The 27,053-nt window shown below is 40.3% G+C and overlaps 1 protein-coding gene across 1 annotated transcript in view; it reads right to left on the bottom strand.

Annotated features, from left to right (window-relative positions):
• sv2c.L (synaptic vesicle glycoprotein 2C L homeolog) overlaps positions 1-27,053 on the bottom strand; it is a 111,488-nt gene that overhangs the window by 20,261 nt on the left and 64,174 nt on the right. Inside the window, exons 4-5 of the mRNA XM_018265337.2 lie at positions 20,909-21,060; positions 530-663 (exon numbers count right to left, since the gene is read on the bottom strand). Coding sequence (XP_018120826.1) covers positions 530-663; positions 20,909-21,060 — 286 coding nt within the window. The remainder of the gene's footprint in view (positions 1-529; positions 664-20,908; positions 21,061-27,053) is intronic.

Raw genomic sequence — 27,053 nt, 5'->3', positions numbered from 1 at the left:
TTTGCCCCAAATACTGAAATGGATAAACTAGGGCTGCAGCCTATTAAACCAGGGGCCTGCTATTTCCATCAGATGCTTCCTTCAAACTAGTTGCTCTCACAATATGTCTAAAAAACAGGTTAAAACAATTATACAATAATAACTCCCAGACACTTTATCTACACGCTATTGGCTAAATTTGAAGATCACCAAAGACTTACCCCCCCCATATGTAATAAAAGCCATTAAGTTTACTCAGGAGCAGTAAACCATGGCAACCAATAAGATGTTTGCTTTTAAACAGGTGGCTAGTAAATGCTACCTCCTGATACCCTCCTGGGCAAACTTAGTGCCCCCTTGGACTGCCATTCATATACGTTGTATTTTCCTCCATCTATTTTAGAGCCACAAAAGCCTCCAATTCTATCTTTACCCTGAATCCTGAACTTTACAAGATAATATATAACAATAAGTATAATATTTCCTGCAGCACCCCCCCCCCCTGGACCTGGGTCTCTATAGCCTATATGGTATATACACTCATGCTCACCTCTAACAGGAACCGTGGACTTTCTGGCATGAAAGTTAGGGCCACAACTGTGGAAACGCAAGGCAGCGCACACACAATGACAAACACTCTCCAACTGTGAAATTGATATGCAGATCCCATGCTGAAACTCCAGCCTGCAAGAAAATGGAATAACATATCAAACACATTGCATTCATAGTTCCATAGTATGTTAGACTAAAGCTTATTTAATCTATTGGCTGTAAAGTTACAATCTTACCAAGCTAGTCCAAAAGAATAAAAATGTTATATTTATACACATAGTAGCATATGTAAAAAGGAACAATGGTATCTTGAAAACTGGATCTAATGCCTCTACAGTGTCCCTCCCCATGCATTGAATTGTACAAGCCCCATCTTTAATAAATATGGATTATTTCCCCAATATAGTACATTTGTAAAGTAGAGCAATCATAAATTCCCTTGATTAATCTATTGGTCCTTCTCTGAACCCTATCAACTCATCTTTCACCTCCTACAATTCTAAATACCTTGACACGGGATATAAACCACACTAGAGACTTTTAATCAATTTATCCATAAATAATTCTAAATACCCCATCCGAAAAGCTTCCATTTTTGTTTGCATATGAAAAATGCTTTTGTGTCCAACCCTGTCTAGATGTAAACAGGGTTGGAACCAACTGGAATGTTGCTTTAGTATAAGGTGCCTAGGAACAAATAGGTAAAGTAGAACTACACTGGATTATGTGAAGCCCAGCAGAAAGATTGAAACGTGTCCTTCATTACTGGTTGGGCAGGGTTACCTAAACACAGAAAAACTACATTTCCATTTGAAAAGTGGTCTCTTCATCAATCACTTATAGGGGTTAGTGTAGATTCCTACAAGGAACCATCCAGCGTTTCATGGGTAACTTCTCCATTTAACTGGCTGCTTCATAGGAATGAAAGTCAGTCTCACCTGCTGTGCTACCCCAAGCACTAAACCCATCTATGCTCCGTGTAAATTAGATGTGTAATTTATCATTGGCTTGGCAGTATACGTTTTCTCTGGTCGTATAGGGAGTGCAGGGAATGCAGGGAATGTGAATTTTCGTCTAGCATAATAGTAGTAAAATACAGGAGCCGGGCCTGATAAAATGATTAATGATCTAAGACTGAGTCATTTCCCCAGCCATATACTGCAGCTATGGTATTCCTACCCTTTGTATAATGCATGACTCTTATCTGCTGGAGCCATGGGTGCTACCATTTTAATTACTTTCTCTTTTGTGCATCAAGATTTTATTACTGTTCCCTTTAAATATTTAACATCCTTAAACCAATGTCAGAGGTGTTATTTAAAAAAGTGACAATATCTAAAATATTTTTGCTGGGTTTTTTTTCCGACTGTTTATCCGGATTTGTTGAGCTGGTGAAAGACACATTTTTTAATGGTGATGCAAGTCCTCAATGACTGCCTCTTAGCCTCTACTCACGCACTATTAGCAATGTAGGTTAGTGTATCTGCTAATGGAAGTCCAGGTATTGCAAGTAACTCTACACAGCAAGGGGCTAATTGTGAAGTAATTTGCAATACCTTAACTGCCATGTGTAATTATTTTTTCCCCTTTAGTTGAAAAGTCTATCTGTCCTCGTAACTAGACTGTGGTGTTTGGTGTGCACTTGCATACAACAACTTTTTCACCCTATCAGAATTGTCTTTTAGAAGTTCAAAGAGGGACAACTCTACAAGGACCCACAAACAGTGAGGCTGTTGTAGGAAAAAGAGTATTGATAGTTAGAATAGTAGAACAATATAGACTCAGTAATGTCTTGACATTGTACGTTGGTTCCCAAAACAGATTCTCTTTTAAAAATGTTATTTTTCAAATTTTCCAATTACAAACAAGGACAAAAAAGAGTAAATACCAAACCAGCCATTCTGGAAGTCCAGCCAGGTACCCCATATGGCATCAAATCTCTCCAGACAACCTCTTGCCAGATAAGTCAATTTCTGGCATAGGAGGTTGTCATTGACCAACAGAGCATATATTCAGAAGGGCACGTTTCTAGCTTATAAAATGCAGAATCTCATCCCAAAATCTTTGAATTGCCGGGCAAGACCAAAAAACGTGGAACAGAGATCCTATTTCATCCCTAATTTAAGGCTAGGGCCACACCATACAGATCTAGACATTCAAAGAAACGCAGGCTGAGAATCCACTCCCCCACTGCTCCTCTTCTGCTGCCCTGCCTAAATGCAGACATGTTACCTCTGCTCAGGTGCAGGCAGATGCCACAGATTTTGGCACCAGAAAACAAGATTTCACCTGCAGGCACAGCAAAAGAGGGACAGCAGGGGAGCAGAATCTCTATGGTATAATTACAGAGGAAACAGACCCTGCAACTGCAGGGGCCCAGGAAGTATAGGGGCCCGTGAGGCCTTAACTCATGTACAATTTCAATAAATATTAGTAAAACAAGTCAACCTCAAGACAATATGGGGGCCTGAAAAATAATTTGCTGTGGGGCCCAGTAATATCTATTTACGCCACTGGGTGAGGCCCTAGCCTTCAGGCATTGATTTGATACAATTTTGCTAGTTAGTCAAGAAAGATCAAGTCAAGTTTTGTCTGTGTAAGTAAGTTTCAGGAGTTGTTTTCAGATAAACTTATAGGATTAAAATGGCATTGTACACTGAAAACATGGCGCAGCTGCAAACACCAGGAGGGGGGTGTACTACTTCAGGGTACTTAGCGAGCTTAGCTCTGTGATTGCCAAACCTCTTTACTTAATTTTTCAGGATTCATTGAGATCTGGCATAGTGCCGAGAGACTGGCGAATTGCTAATGTGGTGCCTCTATTCAAAAAAGGATCCCGTTCTCAGCCTCAAAACTATAGGCCAGTTAGTCTGACGTCAGTGTTAGGAAAGCTTTTCGAAGGGTTAATAAAGGATACTGGACTTTATAGCAAATCATAATACTATGTGCCAGCATGGTTTTATGCGTAATAGATCTTGCCAGACTAACTTAGTTTCTTTTTATGAGAAGGCAAGCAGGGACCTCGATTCTGGGATGGCAGTAGATGTGATTTACTTAGACTTTGCTAAAGCATTTGATACAGTGCCACACAAAAGGTTACAGGTTAAATTAAGCAATGTTGGCCTGGAACATAGTATTTGTACCTGGATAGAGAACTGGCTAAAAGATAGACTACAAAGAGTGGTGGTAAATGGAACATTTTCTAATTGGACCAGTGTTAGTGGAGTACCGCAGGGCTCTGTACTAGGTCCCTTGCTTTTCAACTTGTTTATTAATGACCTGGAGGTGGGCATTGAAAGTACTGTTTCTATTTTTGCAGATGATACTAAATTGTGCAGAACTATAGGTTCCATGCAGGATGCTGCCACTTTGCAGAGTGATTTGTCTAAACTGGAAAACTGGGCAGCAAACTGGAAAATTAGGTTCAATGTTGATAAATGCAAGGTTATGCACTTTGGCAAAAATAATATAAATGCAAGTTATACACTAAATTGCCTTGTGTTGGGAGTTTCCTTAAATGAGAAGGATCTAGGGGTTTTTGTAGATAACAAGTTGTCTAATTCTGGGCAGTGTCATTCTGTGGCTACTAAAGCAAATAAAGTTCTGTCTTGCATGAAAAAGGGCATTAACCCAAGGGATGAAAACATAATTCTGCCTCTTTATAGGTCCCTGGTAAGGCTTCATCTGGAGTATGCAGTGCAGTCCTTAAGAGGGATATAAATGAGCTGGAGAGAGTGCAGAGACCAGGTCCGGACTGAGAATTAAAATAGGCCCTGGCATTTCAGGTACACAGAGGCCCAATCAGCCCACATACAGGCCCAATCTGCCCCCACCAGCCCACTAAATACTGACTTTCTATGGCACCTTATAGCAGCCCCTCTGGCATTTGCCAGAACCCACAGATTGCCAGTCCGGGCCTGGCAGAGACTTAGTGCAACTAAACTGGTTAGAGGGAGGGAAGACTTAAATTATGAGGGGAGACTGTCAAGATTGATGTTGTTTTCTCTGGAAAAAAGGTGCTTGCGAGGGGACATGATTACACTTTACAAGTACATTAGAGGAAATTATAGACAAATAGCAGGGGACCTATTTACCCATAAAGAGGATCACCGTACCAGAGGCCACCCCTTTAGACTAGAAGAAAAGAACTTTCATTTGAAGCAACGTAGGGGGTTCTTCACAGTCAGGACAGTGAGGTTGTGGAATGCACTGCCGGGTGATGTTGTGATGCTGATTCAGTTAATGCCTTTAAGAATGGCTTGGATGATTTTTTGGACAGACATAATATCAAAGGCTATTGTGATACTAAGCTCTAGAGTTAGTATAGGTATGGGTATATAGAATTTATGTGAAAGTATGGAGGGGTGTTGAACTTGATGGACTTGGTAGTTATAAATTCACCGGTAGTGAGTAATATTTTTATGCACTTTAATACATTTTAATATTTATACAGATAATGCACTTTAATTTATTACACTATTTATTATGGAATAATGTCAATGATCTTGTGAATGAATACTTTAAAATATGAAGGACTCCTTGTTTATAATGGTCGAAAAGGACTTATTATAATGAAACTAAGGAATGGACATACCTAATGGGTTAAAATTTTTGAGATGTATGGTGCAGCACTGAATTGTGGGAAAAAGGTGGGGCTTTGCACTTATAGGTGTGTGTAACACTTGAGAATTTTATCCTGATGAAGGGAAGTTGAACCCCCGAAACGTTGATCTTTGTAGTGATACATTAATAAAAAGAGGGGCCACGTCCCCGACTGCAAATATATAGAGTGTGTGCGGACCTGCGAATTTACTGCTGCTTCTGTGGAAGGGAGAGCAGTTAATACCTGTGGTAGTTTAAAAAGTAGTCAGCTTTAGCTAGCTAGACCATAAATTATAATTGCTCTAGAAGAAGAGGTTTCACAGGGTCTTCAGGGTTTGTTTTTTGGCCAAATTTTGGGAAGTTCAGGATAATTCACACTTAGATGGTAACTGGTAAATAGACCAGCAATATTTTTATAATTTATATTATTATGGGAATGTCATTAGGAATGCTGTTGGCAGGGCCAGAACCAGGACCGCCATCAGAAATCACAGGGCCCCATACGACAAAATTTCCTGGGCTGCACCCACTGCAACCCCCACCTACAGGTCCGCCCTCCCCACTCCACAGGTCAGCCCCCCACCACACATTAAAAAAAACAAAAAAAATATTGGTGCCTAGGGTTCCCACATGTTAATAAAAATATATTGGTTGTCAGGGCCCCCCATAAAAAAACATTTGTGGCCAGGGCCCCCCCATTAAAAAATATTGGTGGCTAGGACCCCACATGAGAAAAAAAATTGGTGGCCAGCCCCCCCCACATTATGAGAAAATTGGTGGCATGGGCCCCTTAAATGTCCATGCCTTCCCGAAGTCAGCAGCTCTCAGAAAGATGGGGGGCTCGGCTAATCAAGTAAGTGTGGCGTGACTGGGCCCTCCTTACCCTCGGGCCCCCTAAAACTCTCCCCCCTGTCCCCCCTGATGGCTGCCCTGGCCAGAACTAGGGAAAGGGAGCAGAGGCACCTGCCTAAGGTGCAATAATTTTTGGAAAAGTTGGGGGGGCTTGAAATTCCAAAAAATACTCCTAGCACCAGAGTGGCTCATCACTGGACAAGCTTCTTGTCTCACCCTTGTCTAACCTGTGTCAACTGGTCTGTGTCCACCTCTATCCCTTCCAGACGGGAGCAATGGAGCAGTGGAGGGGGACACAGATAGTCACCCTTGCTTTGGGCTGCCTCACCCAGCTAAAGTTGTTGGCTCAAATTATGCAGGATGAAGCTAAACAGAGGGACCAAGCTACGGATCAAGTATTTCTGGAAATTGTGAGGGTGCAATTCCATTAGATATGTTTATTGTATTATTCACAGGAGCACATCATTTGAGTGCCTTATCATTGGACTTACACGTTTCCTTTCCTTACTCTTCCTGGGTCTGTATCCATCACTAACCCTTCCAGATAGGGGTAATGGTGTGTTTGGACCACAGTGAGGGACATGGATAGCATCTCTTACTTTAGGTAAAGGGCCAAAGGTGCTTGGCGCATCTATAGTTGTTGCCATACATTATGCAGGATACAGACCTGCCTTATAAACACAGAACAGTTAAAATGTAAGATATTTATCCAGACTGCTGCACAAGTAATTGGCTTTAGACAAAGGTATCTTCTTGGACAGTGTCCAGTTGTGTTATTTATTTGCAGAGTTTTGTTCAGTGCAGCTACCTTTAATTAAATAACCTTTCACTGTAAATGACTAACCCTAAATTATCCAATGGCATACAAATAAAAAATCAAGTTATCAAATAAGAATAGATTTTAATTCTTAGGTTTGTCATTCATTCCTAATGTCTCTTTGTCTTCACTGGTAAAAAACACAGAATATGGCCATTGATTGTTATAGTAAAACCAAAAGCAAAACAATGTCAAATTCTAGGTTCTGGGTTACTAGAATGGTACTACGGGTATGGATCCATTATCCAGAAACCCGTTATCAAGAAAGCTCTGAATTATGGGAAGACTGTCTCCCATAGACTCCATTTTATCCAAATAATTTTTAAAAATTATTTCCTTTTTCTATGTAATAATAAAACAGTACCTTGTTCTTGATCCCAACTAAGATAGTATTATTCCTTATGGGAGGCAAAACAATCATATTGGGTTTATTTAATATTTAAATGAAGCTTAGTAGATTGAAGATCCAAATTATGGAAAGATCCATCCAGGTCCTGAGTATTCTGGATAAAAGTGGGATGAACTACCCACTGCAAAGCAGGAGATAACTCTACTGCTGCAGAGCCTGCTACTCATCACTCTTCCCATGACGCTTCTCTCATCTCACTTCCTGAAACCTTCCCTTATATAACTTGTTATTTTCCTCCCCCTGGGGCCATTCCCTTAAAACTGTTATCCGCCCCTAGTGGCCAACCTAAATATATGTATTGACCATTATTTAAACATTTATTTTAATCCATTAACATATTACCCTATTACATTTCACCCTGCTGAAAACCAGACACATCCTCATGTTTGTCAATTAAACTATTACTCCATCTAACATCTTCATAAGTGTAACACATTTCTATTACAGTTATAAGATCCATTATCTGGAAACCTGTTATCTAGAAAGTTCCGAATTACGGGAAGGCCATCTCCCGTAGACTTCATATATTGTAACCTCCGCACACCTGTAGTTCACTCTCCCTGCTTATGGTGGTGCTGGACTTCTTTAAGACCGGGCAAGGTCCCTTAGCAACAGTAAAAAGAAGTAACCGGATCCGCACACACATAATTTTTGAGCAGTCGGGGAATATCCCCTTTTATTGTGCCACCAACAAGATCAACGTTTCCCACCCGAAAAATTGCGTGTGTGCGGATCCTGTTACTTCTTTTCATCTCCCGTAGACACCATTAAATCCAAATAATCCAATTTTTAAAAAAAAATTATTTCCTTTTTCTCTGTAATAATAAAACACTACCTTGTACTTGATTAAAACTAAGATATAATTGATCCTCACTGGAAGCAATACCAGCCTATTGGGTTTATTTAATTTTTAAACAATATTCTAGTAAACTTTAGGTATGAAGATCCAAATTACAGAAAGACCCTTATCCAGAAAACCCCAGGTTCATAGCATTGTGGGTAACAGGTTCTATACTTGTATCATGAAATCTGAAAAAAGTCAAATCAGCCAGAAGAATAATTTTATATTAAGTTATATGTAAGGTCTCCTTCATGTGCCCTTCAACAAAACAACCTTTTTTCTCCAACCCGATCACCCAGAAAAACAGTAAACCAAAAAACCCAGAAGGCAATACAATAATCTCCAAGTTGAGCTATGTACTCCTTAGGTAAGATTTAAACTTTGTTTTGATTTTAAGCAAGTTCAGTTTTGGCAACAAGCAGGCAAATTTCCTAAATGTCAGTGAATCTCTTTCATTCCAAGGCTACCAAGGGAACCTTTTCAGAGGAGATGGTGCAGAGTATAATTGCCACTTGCCGTAGACTCTCATTCAATATCACCTTCTCACTCTACTGATTATGCGAAATGACCACATGAATCACGAAGCCTCAGCATGATGGATACAATGCAGCAGTAGTGAATAAAGTGCAGGCCTATAGTAAAACGCATCAATTTATTTAAAGCTACTAAGGAATCCTGGAATTATTTACCTTTTCTATTATTCAGAACCTTTTACAAAAATTTTGAATGATTGTCTTTCTTGATTGTATGCTTTCACAGGCAGGGCCAAGGCTGAATGAGGCTAATACCCATACTGGCTTCATAGGGCAGACTCATTGGTCTGCAGCAACTTCTCAGCATCTGGTCTTGCACATTTAAAAAAAAAAAAAAATCTCAGATAAAATTGAATGTGCAATTCCATATTCATGATCATAGGAAACTTTATGGTTGAACATCCCCCTTGTGGGACCAGTCAGATCTGAGCAAACACGCGAAAAACATCAACTTCATAAGATCCTCACAGATGAAGTCAAAAGTGGGAACAAACCCTTATAATGCCCATAGAAAACTATTGTTACTCCTTGGATTAGACATCTGATTTCACACAGTGTCAGCATGTAGCTGCTGTGCGATTGAGGCATAAAGGTTTTCCATTGACATTGAGTATAAGATATAGAGCAACCTGACGCTGGTTTTTAATAAAAGAGCTCTGGAATAAGGTATAATGTCTAAAGATACTTAAAGAAATCCAACTAGTCAATGGATTTCAAGTGACGAACATGTGTTTAACCTTTAAAGGAGAAGGAAAGCTACTAAAGTATTGCCAATAGATTAGCCACAAAAGTGCAAGCTATAAGACTATATTTATTTTGTAGAATGCTTTACCATACCTGAGTAAACAGCTCTAGAAGTTCTCTCTGTTTGTTTAGGATAGCAGCTGCCATATGTAATAAAAAACATACCTGGTGGTCCAGTGGTGTGGCGGGGACGTGGCCACTTAGGGTGCACACGCCCGTGTCTCGTTTGCTTTATTGACGCGGGCGCGTTGGCGTGATGATGCCAGCGCACAAACGCGTATTGCCGCGAAATTCAAATGGGTATTTAAGGGAGCTCAGCTATTCTATCATTGCCCGTTAAAGGATCTTGTTCCTGGTGCTTCTGTGCGTTTGAGCTTCTGTTTATTCTGTATTGATTCCTGTTGTGACCCCCCTGCCTGGCTTCTGACTATTCTGACCTCTGGATCTTGACCCTTGCCTGATTACCGACTTTGATTCTGCTTAACCCTCTGATTGACTTCCTGGTTTGACCCTTGCCTGCCTGACTACGATTATTCTCTGCCTGCCCCGACCCGGCCTGTTCCGACTACTCTATTGCCTAACACCTTGTACCTTGACCTTCTGCCCAAAGACTTTGCTATCAGTCGTGCCCCTCTGTCTATCCAGAACCTCTAGCCTTGCACCTCTCGTTTAAGTCCTGGTGGCATCCAAGTAGCTGAGGGCTCCTCCCGAGGCCAAAGGCTGTCACACTACAGGTGAAGCACGAGCCTAGACCAGGGTGCTTGCCATTTGTTCTGGTGTTGGGTGCCGACCGTGACACCATATTAGCTTGGTGTGACATCACTTCCTGCCCGAGTCTCTCCCTGCTCACACATAGCTCTGGGCTCAGATCACAGCAGGTAGGGGAGGAGCAAACTGAGCATGCTAAAGCCCTAGCCCTGGAGGTTTACACCTAAAACAGAAAGTCTGATACAGAAGCCCATGAGTACACAATAGAAGGAAAGAAATGATGTGTTTCTTTTGACAGAGGACTGCAGCATTACTTTGAGGGTTTACTGGTGTGTTTATATAGACCTTTCTGATCAAGCTTACTTAGTTTTAGCCTTTCCTTCTCCTTTAATTCCTATAAAAGTTTTAATATACAACTCTATGACCTACCAACAGAATCACCTGATCACTTTTGTGTCTACGATGCCCTACCAAACACTTATAAAATAAAAAGCTATTATAAACAGGTTTATGAGAACAGAATAGTAGCCATTAGGCCTTGCATCTCCATTGGCAGAATAGCACTCCTGCAATTCCTAAAATACAATTTTAGACTCCATCAGTCACCCCAACTGTACTCATATATACAGCAGACCAGAAGAGTGCATGAGAAAATAATGGTAATTTAAGAGAATCCCCCTGCTACTGAGGGACACGTTTTAAGGAACTGGATGCTCAAAATCATCAACCACAGTCTAATCTAGAAGAATATTGCTATTTTGTATAGTATATTTATGACAAACTGAATAAAACTTAAACCTTGTCACATTTTACATTTCATTCTTTTATCCACACTACATTTTTCAAAGTGTAAGTCCAGTGTAGCGGAAGAAACATTTGAATGCAAACCTATAGAATATTTCGAATGATGGCCCGCTGCTGAGATCTTCTGCATTAGTCTTCTCTTTTAAAGCAACCAGCTAATAAGCATCTAAGCATCTAGCTCAAGCACCGTGCAAGGCTACACAAGCTTAAACCATGTGATGGCAACCCCCCCCCCCCTTCCTGGGCAGTAATGTTAAGCTGACACCTTTGAAAATCTCATTACAAGGATCTGGGCGCATGATGTAATTGAGCTGGCTGTATGGTTGACTGAGCCAGCCGCCCAAGGGATTTATATACCCACAGCTCTGCAGAGTCCTTGATTGAGTTTGGCTCGGCGCTGCTATTCAGCAATAGTGCTTTACACAAAGAAAAACTAGCAATACCATTCCCCATGAATCAGCAGCAAATCTGCCAGCGGGCTTTCTGTGTGGGACACGTAATGCTCTGCTGGAGCCCATTCAGGAGGTAGAATGAACCCACTAGCTAAGTGCAAATGATCAATACATTTTCATTGCATATAAAGCATCACTGACACTTCCAGCGACATAGAAGTCCATTTCAAGGTTCATGCGCATGGTGGGATTTGTGGTTTCTTACCAAGATGGTTTTGATGCAAAGTATTAGTAGCTTTCAGTTGTAACAGGTCTACTTGACACAGAGGCCATAAAATGGTAAATTTATCAGGTGTATCATTTTCTAGTAATTTTATTCAGCAATAGTGATGAGCGAATGTATTCGCCAGCCATGGATTTGCGGCGATATTCCGAATTTCTTCATGTGCGAATTTTTTTGCGAAAATTTGGCCCGCAAGAAATCCCATATGAAAAAACCCATGTTGACTTTAATGCATTTGGAGAAAAAAAGTCACCATAAGAAAAAACGCCCATTGACTTTAATGCATTTGGAGGAAAAGTCACCATAAGAAATAGGGATGCACCAAATCCAGGATTCGGTTCGGGATTCGGCCTTTTTCAGCAGTATTTGGATTCGGCCGAATCCTTTTGCCTGGCCAAACCAAATCCAACCCCTCATTTGCATATACAAATTAGGAGTGGGGCGGAAAATCGCGTGACTTTTTGTCCCAAAACAAGGAAGTAAAAAAATGTTCCCCTTCCCTCCCCTAATTTGCATATGCAAATTAGGGTTCGGATTCGGTTCGGGGTCTTTCACAAAGGATTCGGGGGTTTGGTCGAATCCAAAATAGTGGATTCGGTGCATCCCTAATAAGAAAAAACGGCCATTGACTTTAATGCATTTGGAGAAAAAAGTCTCCATAAGAAAAATCAGCCATTGATTTTAATGCATTAATACAAAAAAAGTCACCATAAGAAAAAACGGCCATTGACTTTAATACATTAGGACAAAAAAAAAGTCACCATAATAAAAAAAACGCCCATTGACTTTACTGCATATACTCTGGACCTGGGGTTTTCCAGATAATGGATGTTTCTGTAATTTGGATCTTCATACCTTAAGTCTACTAGAAAATCATGTAAACATAAAAAAAACAAAAAAACAATAGACTGGCATTGCTTCCACTAAGGATTAATTATATCTTAGTTTGGATCATATACAAAGTACCATTTTATTATTACAAAGGAAAAGGAAATGATTTTAAAAAATTTGGATTATTTGGATAAAATGGAGCCTAGTCTGCCAGTCCGGAATTTCGAATGAGGAAATCCAAACAGGACTCTTACTGAATGACGCAGTGATTAGTTACTCAGCAACTGATGTTATCTGCCTATCCATTCTACATCATCACCCTGACCCCCAAATCACCCACCCCATCCCCTGCCGGACTTAAATGACAGACAACTCCAGAGCCTGAACTATGGGTAGGCTGTAGAGGCACCTGTCTAGAGTGCAACGATGGGGGTGGTGTTGGGGCACTGGGCAGGTATCTTTTAAAGAGTCTTCTGCCTACCCCTACTCCTGGTTCACTTGCTCCCTCTACTGTTCTCTCCTCTTGTCACCCCAAATGCAATGTCAATGCGCATGTGCACAGATGGGAGGGAGCATGGAGGCCGGCCAGGTTGCCTAGGTTGTCTGGTTGGCTTGGCCCCCCCGGGGTTGGCTTGGCCCCCCCACAGGGAGCATGGAGGCCGGCCAGGTTGCCAAGGTTGCCTGGTTGGCTTGGCCCCCCCCCGGGCACCTACTCCCTTTCAAATAAATTGCATGCAACTGCAGGGCATTTAGGTTTGCACTTGCAGAGTTGGGCTAAGTAATATGGGCACCCAAGGCAATAATACTCGGTCCATGTCCCACCACTCCACTGCCCATTCTCTGCTTGCACTTTTCCCACCCCCTAATCAGTATTGGACTGGGGGCCATCAGAAGACCTCAGTCAAGGGTCCACCCTCTCCCCTTCACTATTGGTCCACTGTCACTGCCAGTTATTAGCCAACTGCTATGCTGTACTTCATCCGACCCTCCTTGCTGACACTTGCTCCCAGTGTGTGCCATTCCATTGGCAGAAATATGAAAGATTCTCAGAATTAATATTGTAAATGGGGCTTTATTTAATACTCTTCTGGTATTATATTGAACTGCAAAGTATGTGCAGAAATGTATATTTTTACAAGGAGTTAATTTCATTATGAAGGTAATGTAATAGTAGGGGCAAAGTTACCCCAGTCATAGCAACCAATCTGCATGCTGCGGAAAGGAAACAACTTTTCAAAAAGTAACTCTACATTTACAGGGGTAGCGTACTGTAATAAACAGAATCATCTCAGTGGAGCTCTCAAGCATTTAGTATGATTACTGAACCTGTAGATGGAGCATTTGTCATTCACAGCATGGTATGATATATGCGCCACTCCCGACTGCTCCTTTTAAGCACATAAATGCTGTATTGAGCCGCGCATCACAGAGAAAAGCTAAACCTTTGTGTTGCGGAACTGCAACTCCCAGATATCCTTGTGGGGAAAAGCAAGCCTTTACAAATCAAGAACAGCTGGAATGCCAAAAAAGGTTGGGTGTCTCTGGAGTATCTCATCCAAAACATCTTCTGCCATGACTTTGTCTGTAGGTACCATACACGTAATTTGATGTTATTTCAATCGATATCTTCGAGTGTTAAAGGGTAACTGTCTGTCATAACTAATAAAAGATCCACCAGGAGTGGATATTTAATACATTGCCTTCACAGGTATACGTATATTTTTTTCCTACTGTTTATATACTTCAAACTAACTTTCTTTTACAGTTGCAATAAAATGCTGTGAGTTACTAACAGATTTCACCTCATCTGATTCCAGCAGAAGTTTGCAGCAATTAAAAATATTAGGTCGAGGAGGCACAATAACAAATTACATATATTTTTTAATTATTATTATTATTATGAAAAGCCTGTGCCACATCCAGCCTCTGAAAAACAGGATTAAAAGGGGAGACTGGGAGGCTAAGCAGTGGGACACTAAGAAGCAGCTGGGGATAACCTGGTCCTTTTTATTAACAGCTGGAATTTGTTGTAATATTGGCAGACTGCGTGCTTGGGCACTTTATTTATAAGCAAGGAGATAGTGTAGGGGCTGGATGCGGAGGTCAGTCAAGGACACATCTGCAAATCTCTCAGGAAGAGTTCTAATGCTCAAACACAGGGCAAAGGGATAACAGATTAAACCAAACAACATATTTTAAAAGGGCAGGAGAGCTGGCATCTCAAGTACAAAGAGAATAAAAGCCAAAACAAGACATTAGAGAACAGGATGGAAAGGTTTTAGGGGATAAATTAGTTTTGCAGGAATTGTTTGGAAGATTATTTTTACAGAGAACAAAAGATAAATAAGATTCGGTTCAGGCTCGGAGCAGAGAAACATGACAATAGAAGAAATCGAAAATCACTTGAGAGTCTGGGCACAGATAACAGAAATATCAACTTCAGGTTGAAGATTTGGGATTCAAGTAACAGTCCTTTAGGTTGAGCAAAGACACGTTTATCAAGTTCAATCTTTTGTGAAAGCGAAACATGCCTAACAGCTAGCGGATCCATAGAAAGGTGACAAACCCCAACTGAAGCCTCTCCAATTTGACTCAGAAGAGGAAAAATTCCTTCCTAAATCCAAAATGGCAATCGTACCAGTGTCTGAATCAAGGTGGCCATACACTAAAAGATTCACTTGTTTGGTGAGTTCTCCTGCATTTTTCTCCCTTACTAAAAACAGGCATTCAACCCTTTCTTGATATATCTGCCAGTACTATATTATTATATTAAGATGGAACCTCCTTATTTTGAAATATGAATGGATGCCCTTGTATATGCTGAAAGAACAGCTGAGAGTTAATTGTATGGTTCCCTTATATATTTATACATTATACAGTGATCATATCCTCACCAGCGTAAAAACTCCGAGCTTGGCCAGTCTTTCCTCATAACTGAGACCTTACTAGTGCTTTGTATTAATGGGGAAGTACTTAAGCTATAGTTTAAGTCCTCTCCATCAAGGATTTGCCTTAGTCCCATTAAGAGAATACATGGCTTGAATATTTTTAAATGCTAGCATCATAACCTTACATTTTTCAACAGGGAATCTCTGTCAGAGTGCAAGTGTGTCCAAATAAAGATTATTTGAGTCTGATGTGTTGGTGGTCTGTATGAATGGCACATAATATAGAGAAGTCATTAGTGCAACCTGCTGCTGCATTGTATTTGAGGAAACAAAGGTTCTTATTAGTTAAATGAATAATGCAGGAATGTTTCATGTGTAGAAATCACTCAAATGTTTACAAATAACTATACAGTTATTAATAACCGAGAGCTGCAAGGGGGACACCATCCCAAAGTCGTTTAAAATATATTTCATTTTCATGCACTGGGGGGATGATTTTCATCCCCTTTTGTCATCCACAATTTGTGGATGAATAAATAGGGACATTTGGAGGTAGATATATTCGGGTTCTTTTATCTCCATCACTCTGCTAATTAATCCAACTAAATTGCTCAAAATCCTACTATAATGTCAACAATGGGTTTTAAATTTACAGTGTTTTTAGATTTTAGGAACACTGTGGACTGAGTGCTCGCATATAAAGATAGCCAGAATATCAGCAATAACTAAGGATGTGAAGTTTGTTTTCACTGATACTGATTTGTGGTGAAATTTTCAAGAATCTCACCATGAATTGTCACCATGCATTCAACGGGAAACAATGATGCAAAAAGTATGATTTAGCTCATCACTAGCTGTAACTCAACAGAACTTCTGGCTTATGACAGACAATTGAAGAGGACAGCAACACACTATGGGAACCCCAGAGCTAATGCATGTTTCAGGGGAGAGGTAGTCCCTGGGCTCCACAGCGTTAATACATACAATTGAGCACCATTCATCAGAAGAAGCAGAATAGATGCATTGGCAACCAAGTGGAAGCACAGGAGTGTATTTAGCTGCAAGTCTCTTTTACCTGCACTTGTCAGTGTGTTTGCAAATGACCCCTACTGTGTTTAAGTACAAATAAAAACGTAAATATGTCATAGTTCCCAATCAGTGGTGTAACTATAGAGGAAACAGGCCCTGCAGCTGCTGGGGGCCCAGGGAACAAGGGGGTCTGGACCGCCTGGTCTACTTCCTCTATAGTTCTAAAGAATCCCTCCCCTACTGGTTGCCTTCTTTTGAATGGAGACTTTGAGGAGGGAGGATGCAGGGAGACAAGGGAATGGGCCGGCGGGTATGGGGAGTAGGCGGGCAGGGGCGGGTAGGGATAGGGTAGGGTGAGCACTGGGCCCTTCAATTTTTTTTTTTCGCAAGGTGGTCCAGCCCACACTAGTTACACCACATTTCCCATTTAAAATGATGAAGATAGGGTTTAGAGGATGCTAAAATAGAAGATTTATTAACTGACTACAGTTGATCTGTAAACAAGAAGAGAACCAAACATACTGCACTTCAGCTAGTTATTTACTTTCTCTAATCCTTACCAGGCGCAGTGAACCTTATATTGCACATAAAGTAGGTTGTCATTCCAACACAGCCCACTCACTGTCATTTATAATTCCCATCACAATGCACGTTATCAATTTATGCAACAGCATTACAAAGCTATGCTTCAAGAAGACAAAGACTAGAGACTCCGGCAGTGGCATGGAATAAATTTTAAATGAATAATGTTTCTATTACTCCAGCCAGTCAAAGTGCTGTGCTTAACCGGGGTCTCCAGAACAGCTTTTCCCTTTAGTCAATAGGCAAGCGTGGCCGTTACGCTGTATTAGACAAGTTATGTCTAGGGAATTGTATTGTATTTATATCTGCTGATATGCAGCATCATTTAATTCTCAGAATTTCTCAGTTTTATTATTTAACACTAAAGCTGTTTAGCCCCAGGATAAGAATGTGCGTATGGCGTGCATAAAAAAACATGATTTGTTTTATTGCAGCTTGGAGGTTTGAGGCACTTACAGTACACTACCCAAAGCTACTACAAGGAGTACTTTAACAGTTTTAGTGCAGTGTAATACATTACATTACACAAGTCCAGGGAATCTTAATAAAGTAAATAGAGTTGTTATAATGCCCTACACATGAGCCCACTGTATAGTTAATGTTTCATATGGAATTTAAGGACATTTTTGTGACTGGCGAATCGTTGCCAGTGTTAGTCACTTCGCCGATTAGTAAATCTAGCCCATGGGCTGTGCTTAGTAGAAGGGAATATTTGTAGTTTTATGTTATGTTATCTGTATAGGTAATAAGCAAACACAGAAGGTTGTCCCTAAAGTGCACTGTGATGAGTAATTCCATTACCTTAGTTTTCTGTAGGTTAAAAGAATGGTTAACCCTGGAAACAAATGTGTCATTTACATTCATTTTGAAAATTACAGAACGTGGGCTTCCTAAACAGCTACTATATAATGGCAACTGTATACAAACTGGTAACATCTGAGAGTTTTTTTTACACTGGTACTATACATACAGCATGCAATTGCCATATTTCCAGATTTTGAGTTGCCAAATATTTCTTAGTGGGTTCAAATGTTAATAGAACTTGCTATCCACCCAACCAGCCTTCCCTTGCTGCCTGCACCATAGCGTTTTTTTTTTTCCATCACACAAGGAACAGTAAGACTGGGCAAAGGGCTGTTTCAAGTCTGGAACACTGAAGCTCCTGCTGTCACAATGGAACTTTGTCCTGAAGGGGGGTGCAGGGGGAAGAATAGTTATACCTAGACTGCTATTTAGGAGGATCATAGAGACCAAACCTAAACGACAAAGGGAGCCAATTTTAAGAATAATCCTTGGGTAAGAATCATTATAAAAGATTAGAAGAAAAATGTGATTAGACCAGGGGTGGATTAATTACTTGGGGTTCTGGGTGGTGCCTACTCCTCTTGCTTTAAAGTTTAATGGTGCGACATGCAACGTTTCGGGGACAACCCCTTTATCAAGCATTTATCATGCTTGATAAAGGGGTTGTCCCCGAAACGTTGCATGTCGCACCATTAAACTTTAAAGCATGGGTTTTTCACCCTGCCAGCAATACCTGTGTGCCGGTGAATTCTTTCTTCGTATTGTTGTGGGGTTGCCGAAGCCCTTTTCCCCGAGCACCAGGGTTAGTATTTTTCTGGGTGTGCGTGAGCAGTTTGGATTTTGTCCATTTGGTGCCTACTCCTCCCCAGGTACAGCCTGGCTCCACTCCTCACCTAGCAAAGTTCCACCCTCCACCTATTAAGACCCCATTGTCTCTTTGCTGATACTGGTCCCCAAGCAACTGCTGTGATAGGCCTATTGGAGATAGACTACCAGATAAGAGAGAAGAGCACATTTTTTTGGTAGACAGAACCTTGGTCTTAGGTTCCCATTGCAACTAATTCTGTGCCCAATGAGCAATTGGCAGAAAATACTGATACCCAATGGGTATATTTTGTTTGAACTCTTCTACCCAGATTTTTATAGAGCATAGAAGAGATTCTTTATCCATTCAAAATAAGCACCAATGCTGTACACAGCTGCAATAGCTGTAGCTTCTGCTAACCGTATGTAGTCACTCATATTTATAGCCAGATAAATAGGTTATACATGGGTGAAAAATATTTGTACCTTATAGTAGTTATTAATACAATAACATATGTGTTATATAACATGTATGTTTTATATATATATATATATATATATATATATATATATATATATATATATATATATATATATATATTCACAGTATATTCGTGACATGTAAATGTAAAATAAAAAAAGAGAGGGCTGTCTGTGATACCGTTGCCTAACTGTTCACATGCACAATGGCTAAATCAGTACAACTCTCACTCCTTACTTCTCAGTTCACCACCTGTATAATGAACACCTCTTTATCTATAAACCAGAGACAAAGACAGCAATTAAGTAAAGTAATCATTTTCAGTATACAAATTTCTTTATCTGCTCATTCCAAGGGATCAGTAGGGGAAGCAGCTAACAAAACCATAATCACTACCTTCATATGACAGAAAAAAAGAGAAATGAAAAGAAATGCCTCGTTCTGAACACAGATATATATATTGAGGATCGTACAGGCATTTTTAAAATCTTACTTTGTTCATTTCTTGTTCACATTGCAGACACCATACCGAGTTGTTGAAGCAGCTGTTATCATTAAATGGCATGAGAGTACACAAATCAGTAAAAGAGCAAGGTCCCAATGAATACTATCATAGTCAATATTAATTTTGGAACTACAAAATGCATTTCAGTGTTGATGACAGCTACTCATTTGTGTGGGTGATGGAGTCAGTAGACACACACAGGGCAAAGCATGTGGACAGAACTAGCCTGAGCCACATGATAGAAGCACAAGGTCTGCTGATTCGTCATTTCTTTCTGCATTTAATTTCCCCTTTAAGCATTTTTCAATTACATAAGTGAGGTACAGCCAAATGATAGATTTTCAGCCCAAGTTTTAGGCATCATAATAAAAAGGCAGTCAAGCAAACTAAAAAAGATACGATTAATTTCCATTTAGTCTGTATCTCTACTTCTTCTATTCCAACCCTTTTGTGCCTTGAAGGAATAATTCTATTTAATGGCAGATCCATGTTGCGCACAGAGTGCATTCAGCCAGTAACAGAATTGGGAAAAGCTTTGGTCTAAACAACCCTATTATGCTCGGATGATTCCATACTGAGCAACCAGGCCGGGTAATGGCACTCAAGTGAGAGCAGCAGTTCAATAGGCTGGTCACATGTTGCACAACAGGCAATTTGCTCTGAGAAGTCACAAAAGTGGTGAATAATATCCAATGAAAATGTTTACGTTTTGTTAAATGCTGTCAGTTGTAGAATAAAGTAATAGGGTTTGGGTTTCCTTAGATGAAAAAAAAAAGTTATTTACATAAAATATATCATAATGTGACGTACCGAATCCAATCGTTTTATAAAAAAAAAATAATGGAACAACGTAATGGGGTTATTTTATGGAGCATGTGTTTCAAGAGCCACAATCATACTGCCCTCTTTAATGGGCATCTGTGGCATCTTCATATTTCTTTAAGTTTGTAAATGAGGGGCTTTCAGGACATAGGCTTCCCCTCACTTATCCACTAACATTCAGGCTGCAAAAAGATGCTGGGTCATTTATAAACACTGGGCAAATGTGCACCTGGGCAATAACCCATGGCAAACAATTATATGTATGCTTTCACTGATTAATGTGCAGCTGGCTTAAAAAAGCTAATCACTGACTGTTGCTATAGGTTACTGCACAGGCGTAAATTTGCCCAGTGTTTATAAATGATCCCCAGGTCTGCCCTATGGCACGCTATAAGGACAGTGCTGCTTTCTACTCTCCAGATATGCACTCTACACTTAACTCTGAAATTTTAATCAGATGTGAGATTCCTCAAAGAACAGGGCACGGGTTCTTGCAGCCCTTGCATCCATCATTGGTATATGACCCCTTAAGGCCAGCATTGACAGACAGGGGGCCACAGGTCTCTATTTAGACAGATCTGCTTTCAGGTTCTTATTAGTTCAAATGGTACATAGTCCTAGTACAGCAAGATAAGGGTCCACTTACCATAATGCGGAATAATAGCCCAAGCCATAGCTGATGCATAGATTCCACCGATCATCCAAAACATGCACAGCCAACTCAAGTGTTCTCCTCGCTTCTCTCGTGCAAGGACTTCCGAAAAGTATGAAAATGCAGTTGGAAGAGCTCCTCCAATGCTGTATAAAAACACAAAGACACATTAGTGTAAAGCTGGCCATAGATGAGTAGTTGTTATAGACGTTAACAATAAGTAGGAACAAGAACAAATCAGATGATGCTAGGGCCTTTAATTGACATGATTATGAAAAGTTATGTCCAACAAATAGTAGTGACAGTCACCCACTGATATCGTCAGATAGGCAATACATGCAGAGTTCTTATCGCTATAGTACTAAAAATGTCAGGACACTCCATACATTGTCAGAAATTGTACAAACCTTTTTTTTCTTACAACAGTATCTTTGTGTCTATGGCCAGCTTTAGGAAACTGCCCTTGTAACAAGTGTTTTCCATAAATTTACTCCCAGAATGTACTTAGCAGAGGAAATAGAGGGTCATCATATACTGAAAATGTTGCTCAGTGACTAAAATTTGATGTGCTGATAAGATGTACCCTTATCTCTTGCCAATACCTGAAGCACAGAAAATAATAAAAATAAATCCTGACTAAGCCCCTCAGTGTGTGACACACAGTCCAGCCATACTAATGCAAAAGCAAAGAAAGTGCCAGCACCTAGTGCTAACCTACCAATTCAGTCTGATTTCATGAATTGCATGCAAGGCTGCTATCAGGAATCACTAGGGCTCCCTACTACTATGTAACGAGGATCCTCCAACCCTCCCAGGGGGTCCACATTATTAGCCCATACTATTTTGTGCTGGTTTATGGGGCGACAATGGGGAAAAATTACTTTGCACTGAGGCATTGATGCATGGAATAGCACCTCTTCATAGTGATAAACAGATACAAATATAAGAGTCCATTTACTAAAGAACACAAAAATGATCCTTCACTAATTTTTTCGTCCACCAAAATTAGTGCAGCATCCATGATTACAAAAGAGGAGTGAGCCCAATTTGCTTAAAGCATAAGAGCACGTCAGTGTTAATTCTGGCAAGATGCAAGTATTTTGGTGCCAGTTTATGTCATCTCGATTTTCTGCTATAACTCTTGCAGATTTTTTTGTGCCAAAATATAACACTAACAAATAGGGTATATAACTTAAATTCAGTAATTATCACCAATGTACCAGTGTATTATCAAATGAACTATAGTGAATTAATTCACATCAGTTATGGTCATTTAAAATTTTACATGAATCACCAATGCATTCACTAATAAAAATCGAAATGTATATCCATTTGTATATAATTTTTCCTGATTAGAATAACTAATGGACAGGGTTGTGGTAAAAACACCCACATCTTGCGCACTATATCATTTTATGGTGTTATTTCATATAATGTCACTGTAAAGGAATGCAAAGTGGAAGAAATGTTGGTGTTGCCAGGTGATCCTTTTGACTTCAACCGATCATTTTTTTTGTCCTGGGTCCTTGCTGACGTATGTTATTCCACTGCATGCATCAGCATCCAACAGAGGTAAGTAAATGAACTCCTGCGCCTTTAAATATGAAGCAAGCCGAGGCAGTGTAGGTGCTTTAGATATCCCCAGGTTTAATATAGGACAGATAACTAAAGCAATTTATTAGGCAGTGCAAAGGAGGGTGCTCCATAAAATGTATTAAGACATTTACTGGAGACCCGGAGAAGACAAGTTAAGTGTCTGTGATTAAAAATAAATAATTGCACTTGACATAAAGTCTGGCTGGAGGCAATAATTATACAGGCTCATTAAGGTGTTTGGAACAGGTACCCAGAAAAGGACAACTACAAGGAATCCTGCAGGGGATAGGGGGTAAAGTAACTTTATTACAGAATAGATGAGGTATAACCTGCCCAGGCTGGATTTGTGGAAAGGCCACCTAGGCCTGGACCTAGGGCGGCAGGACCACACCCACATTGGTTCAAAAACACAGGGGATACGCTGGATATACAATAATTTTTTAAATTTCACATGCTCCAGTCCACATTGCTCCAGTCCAGATAATGAAAATTTGCATGAATATAGGGGAGGGGACAGGGGCGCCCACTATGTAAATCCGGCCCTGAATTTGCCCTTGTCTTTCCATCCATTGCTTTTTAAGAAAGGTGATTACACAAAGAGGCCAGTTCTGCCAGTAAAGCTCTACAGGGAAGCTCAACAGTGATCTGATATCTGCACTTCCAACATGCAACATGCCACATTTACATCCACAGCACCCCAAAAATATATCACCTTATAGATGTAAGATGACCACCTTGTAGACTATAAGGTGAAATGTTCTCCAGGAGCAGCTCATATTGTCCCACATGGCCTGACTCTACTCACATTGTCCAGCATGGCAACAACGTCTCTAGCAGTTTGTCATTTTGCTCACCTATATCTCAGAGCTTGAATCTAATATACTGTACATAAAGTACCCCCTTTTCTAAAATACAAGGATATTCTAAGTCACTGAGGAGTTCCATAACCATATAAAGGCACAATGCCAAAGGCCTAGTGCTTTTATAAGGGTCATGGCTCTCCAAGGTGACTTCAAATCAGGGCCAGAACTAGGGGTAGGCAGAAGAGGCAGCTTCCTAGGGCGCAATGATAGGGGGCGCTGGGCAGCTACCTCTAAAATTGTCTTCTGTATACCACTAGCTGGGTTTGCACCCCCTCAATCTAACTCCCTTTCCTTCCCTCATTTACCCACCCCTCCGTTATTCTCCCCTCCCTCCTGTCACCATCTCCTCCGTCGCTCTCCCCTCCCTCCTGTCACCTTCCCCTCCATCACATTCTCCTCACTCCCCTCCCCTCCATCGCATTCTCCTCCCTCCCCTCCGTTGCATTCCCTTCCCCTCTGTCTCTTTCTCCTCAGTCCTCTCCCCTCTGTTACGTTCTCCTCCCTCCCCTCCATCGCATTCTCCTACCTCCCTCCCCTCCGTTGCATTTTTCTCCCTCCCTTACGTTGCATTTTCCTCCCCTCCATTACATTCTTCTCCCCTCCGTCTCATTCTCCTCCCCTCCATTTAGTTCTCCTTCCTCCCCTCCCTCCTTCTCCCATTCACTGCCTAGGGCGCCCGACTGGCTGGGCCTGGCCCTGCTTCTAATCCTCATATTTTACAAAAAGGGGGTACTTTATTTATTATAATAATTATTACATAAGTCCTTATTAAATAATTATTACATAAATTAAGCACTAAGCACCAATTATAACTGATGTCATCACTAAGCACTGTACTTATATATATATATATATATATAAATATATATAATAAGTACATTGTATATTATATTTTTATATTTATATAAATACATTATAATAACATCAATAGGGGTTAACTGCTAGTTAAACTGGTTAAGGAGTAATATCAAGCAGAGTGTTTTTAATAAACATTGTGTTGAGATTATTATTTGCTATAATTTATGACCTACTCAAATTCTCATTTTCTTAAGCATGAAAAATGAACATTACATAAACTGATAGATAAGCATTAAGTGCATCTCAGACCATAAATCACCAAGGAAAATCCAATATTACACGACAGCCATTATTATAATAAATTATTTTTAGAATGTCTGCAATGGGACAGAATAACAGGGGACTCTTCCAATGATGTGAAAAAGCACATTGATCATTTCAAGGCAAACATTCAAACCCACATGAATGGCAACAACATTGGCAGATAAGACCTACAATATGTGACTACAGTGATTATATTTATATTAGAAAATAGGTTTTAGTTAGGCTAATGCTTAAGGGGCAGAACTTTAAAGAAGTTTGTAATTGCTGTTTGTCTAACAGATCGCACATCTGACCTTGCAAAATACTTTTCTACCATGTTTGCTTAATGAAATGCTTGTTAAAATTCTCTCTTCTATGCACCAGTATCCAGCAGCCTCACACAGTACAGGAGTGGGAACTGTTATCCAGAATGCTTGGGACCTGGAGTTTTCTGGATAACGGTTATTTCCGTAATTTCCATCATACCTATAAGTCTACTAGAAAATGATGTAAACATGACATAAATCCTATAGGCTGGTTTTACTTCCAATAAGGATTAATTATATCTAAGTTTGGATCAAGTACAAGGCACAAAAGTTAAAGGAGAACTGAAGGCTAAAAAGGATACATTTAGCAATGCTAGAGTTTATATACTGAACTAACTCTATCAAGCTAGACGTTCAGCAGCTTTATAATAGTAATTATTCAGTCCTTCATAGTTGTCCACAGCAGCTCCCAATTTTTTGACCAGTGGCGTCACTGGGTTCCCCAGTATATTACATTTATGGCCCCAAAAGGTTTGTCATGTGACTTCTTTTACCAAGATATATTGAAATCACTCATTAATTACAGCCTTATTGGGCCCTCTACCCTCCTGCCCCCCTCCCAGCAACTGCAGGGTCTGCTTCCTCTGTAGTTCCGCCCCTGTCCTGCCACCTTTTGACACTGCCCATGCTCAGTGCATTCTGGGCTATTGTTGAGAAGCTAAGGTAAAGCTATTAAACAAAACAAACTTTATTTGAAAATGTCAAAGAAGCTACAGAGCTGATATTCTAGTGCTGCGCTGGTGCTGCATGTATGCATCCTTTAATCAGAGTACACATATCTTATAACAAGGTTAAAGAAGGAGGAGGGTGACATTTTTGTTCAGGCAGACTACTATATAATAGATGGATTTCATTTGGAATATCTATCATTCATTCATAGATTCAAGGATTCCTAGGACAGCACATAGGGTTGCCACCTGGCCGGTATTTTACCGGCCTGGCCGGTAAAAATGATGGTTGATCCCAATGTTATTCATAGGGAAAAAAGATAAATATATAGGAAGGCTGCCATTTTTTTCTAGAAAAGGTGGCAACCTTAACAGCACATAGGGTTTTCACCCTCAAATCTCACTCTAACTGGCCCTCAGGCTCAGTTCCCTCTTTTACTGCTGCAAGCCCCCCAATGGGGTAGTGGAGATGATGGAAGCTGTATTACAGCAGCAACTAGATGGCTGTAGGTATATGATAGTATGGAATGACCCAACTTTTTGTACTGTATTGTACAAATGTTTTATTATTGACTTCTGATTTGAATTCAACTTGATTCAGAAAGGCTGTTGCCTTGTGGGAACCCAAATAAAGCCCATACGACATTTACCAATTACTGTGAAAAATCCTATTTATTTGATGTCTTTTCTCATTAGTCTGTGGGCACTGACGATCTATCCTTTTACATGCCATTAGATTATTTTTTGGCAGCAGGAAATGAACATATTTCTTCTGTTTATTGATTGTTATCAAGCGCCCCACTGACAGATTGACTTTGACACCAAACAATATTACCTATTCATATCATTATTGGACTTGCCAGTAAACTCCTTTGCGCTTTACAACAAGGGGACACATAGTGCAAAAATGATTAAATAACAAATAAAATGTAAACAATGAAAAACAAGTGGAACACACACTGCTCCAGTGGGTGTACATGTGTTGTGGAATAGACAAGGAGCTGGTTGGATACAGGAGACGCCAAATAACTAAAGAAATTTCAAAACTGAATTGAAAGAAAAAAATATTATATTTTACAAAAATAAGCACCTGCTTTAAGGCCACTGTGAGCAATATCCAAGGGGGTTGGGGAGCAACATGTTACTCACCAGTTGCAGGTTGGGGATCAATGTTTTAAAGAATACAGGCCTCTGGTTAATATATGATGTACATATCTGTAGTTTCAGTATTTGTTCAGGTGCAATGGGAACACGGAACAATACCAATGGTGATGCTGGCATTAGTCATGCCGGATACCTGTGAGACCCACGGATCAGAAGGGTTAAGGCTGAATTTTGGGCGTTCAAGGTGGGTGGGGGTTGGGTCACACTGGGATACCATAATACTGTAGTGGCTGTGTTTTCAAGTTGCTTTTTGTGACTTGAACCACTGATATGCGTATGTGGGTTGGGTGCGGGTCCTACAATGGAAACATTCTGCAGGTAATGGTCGGATGCAGGTTGAGTCTTTCCTGTCCCACACATTGCTGGCATGGTCCCATGGAATATATAATCTTGTCAGTGTCAAGTAATAGAGATATGCTCT

Source organism: Xenopus laevis, chromosome 1L (genome assembly GCF_017654675.1).
Source record: "Xenopus laevis strain J_2021 chromosome 1L, Xenopus_laevis_v10.1, whole genome shotgun sequence".
In the NCBI taxonomy this organism is placed as follows: Eukaryota; Metazoa; Chordata; class Amphibia; order Anura; family Pipidae; genus Xenopus; species Xenopus laevis.
This window is presented reverse-complemented; position numbering and strand designations above follow the sequence as displayed.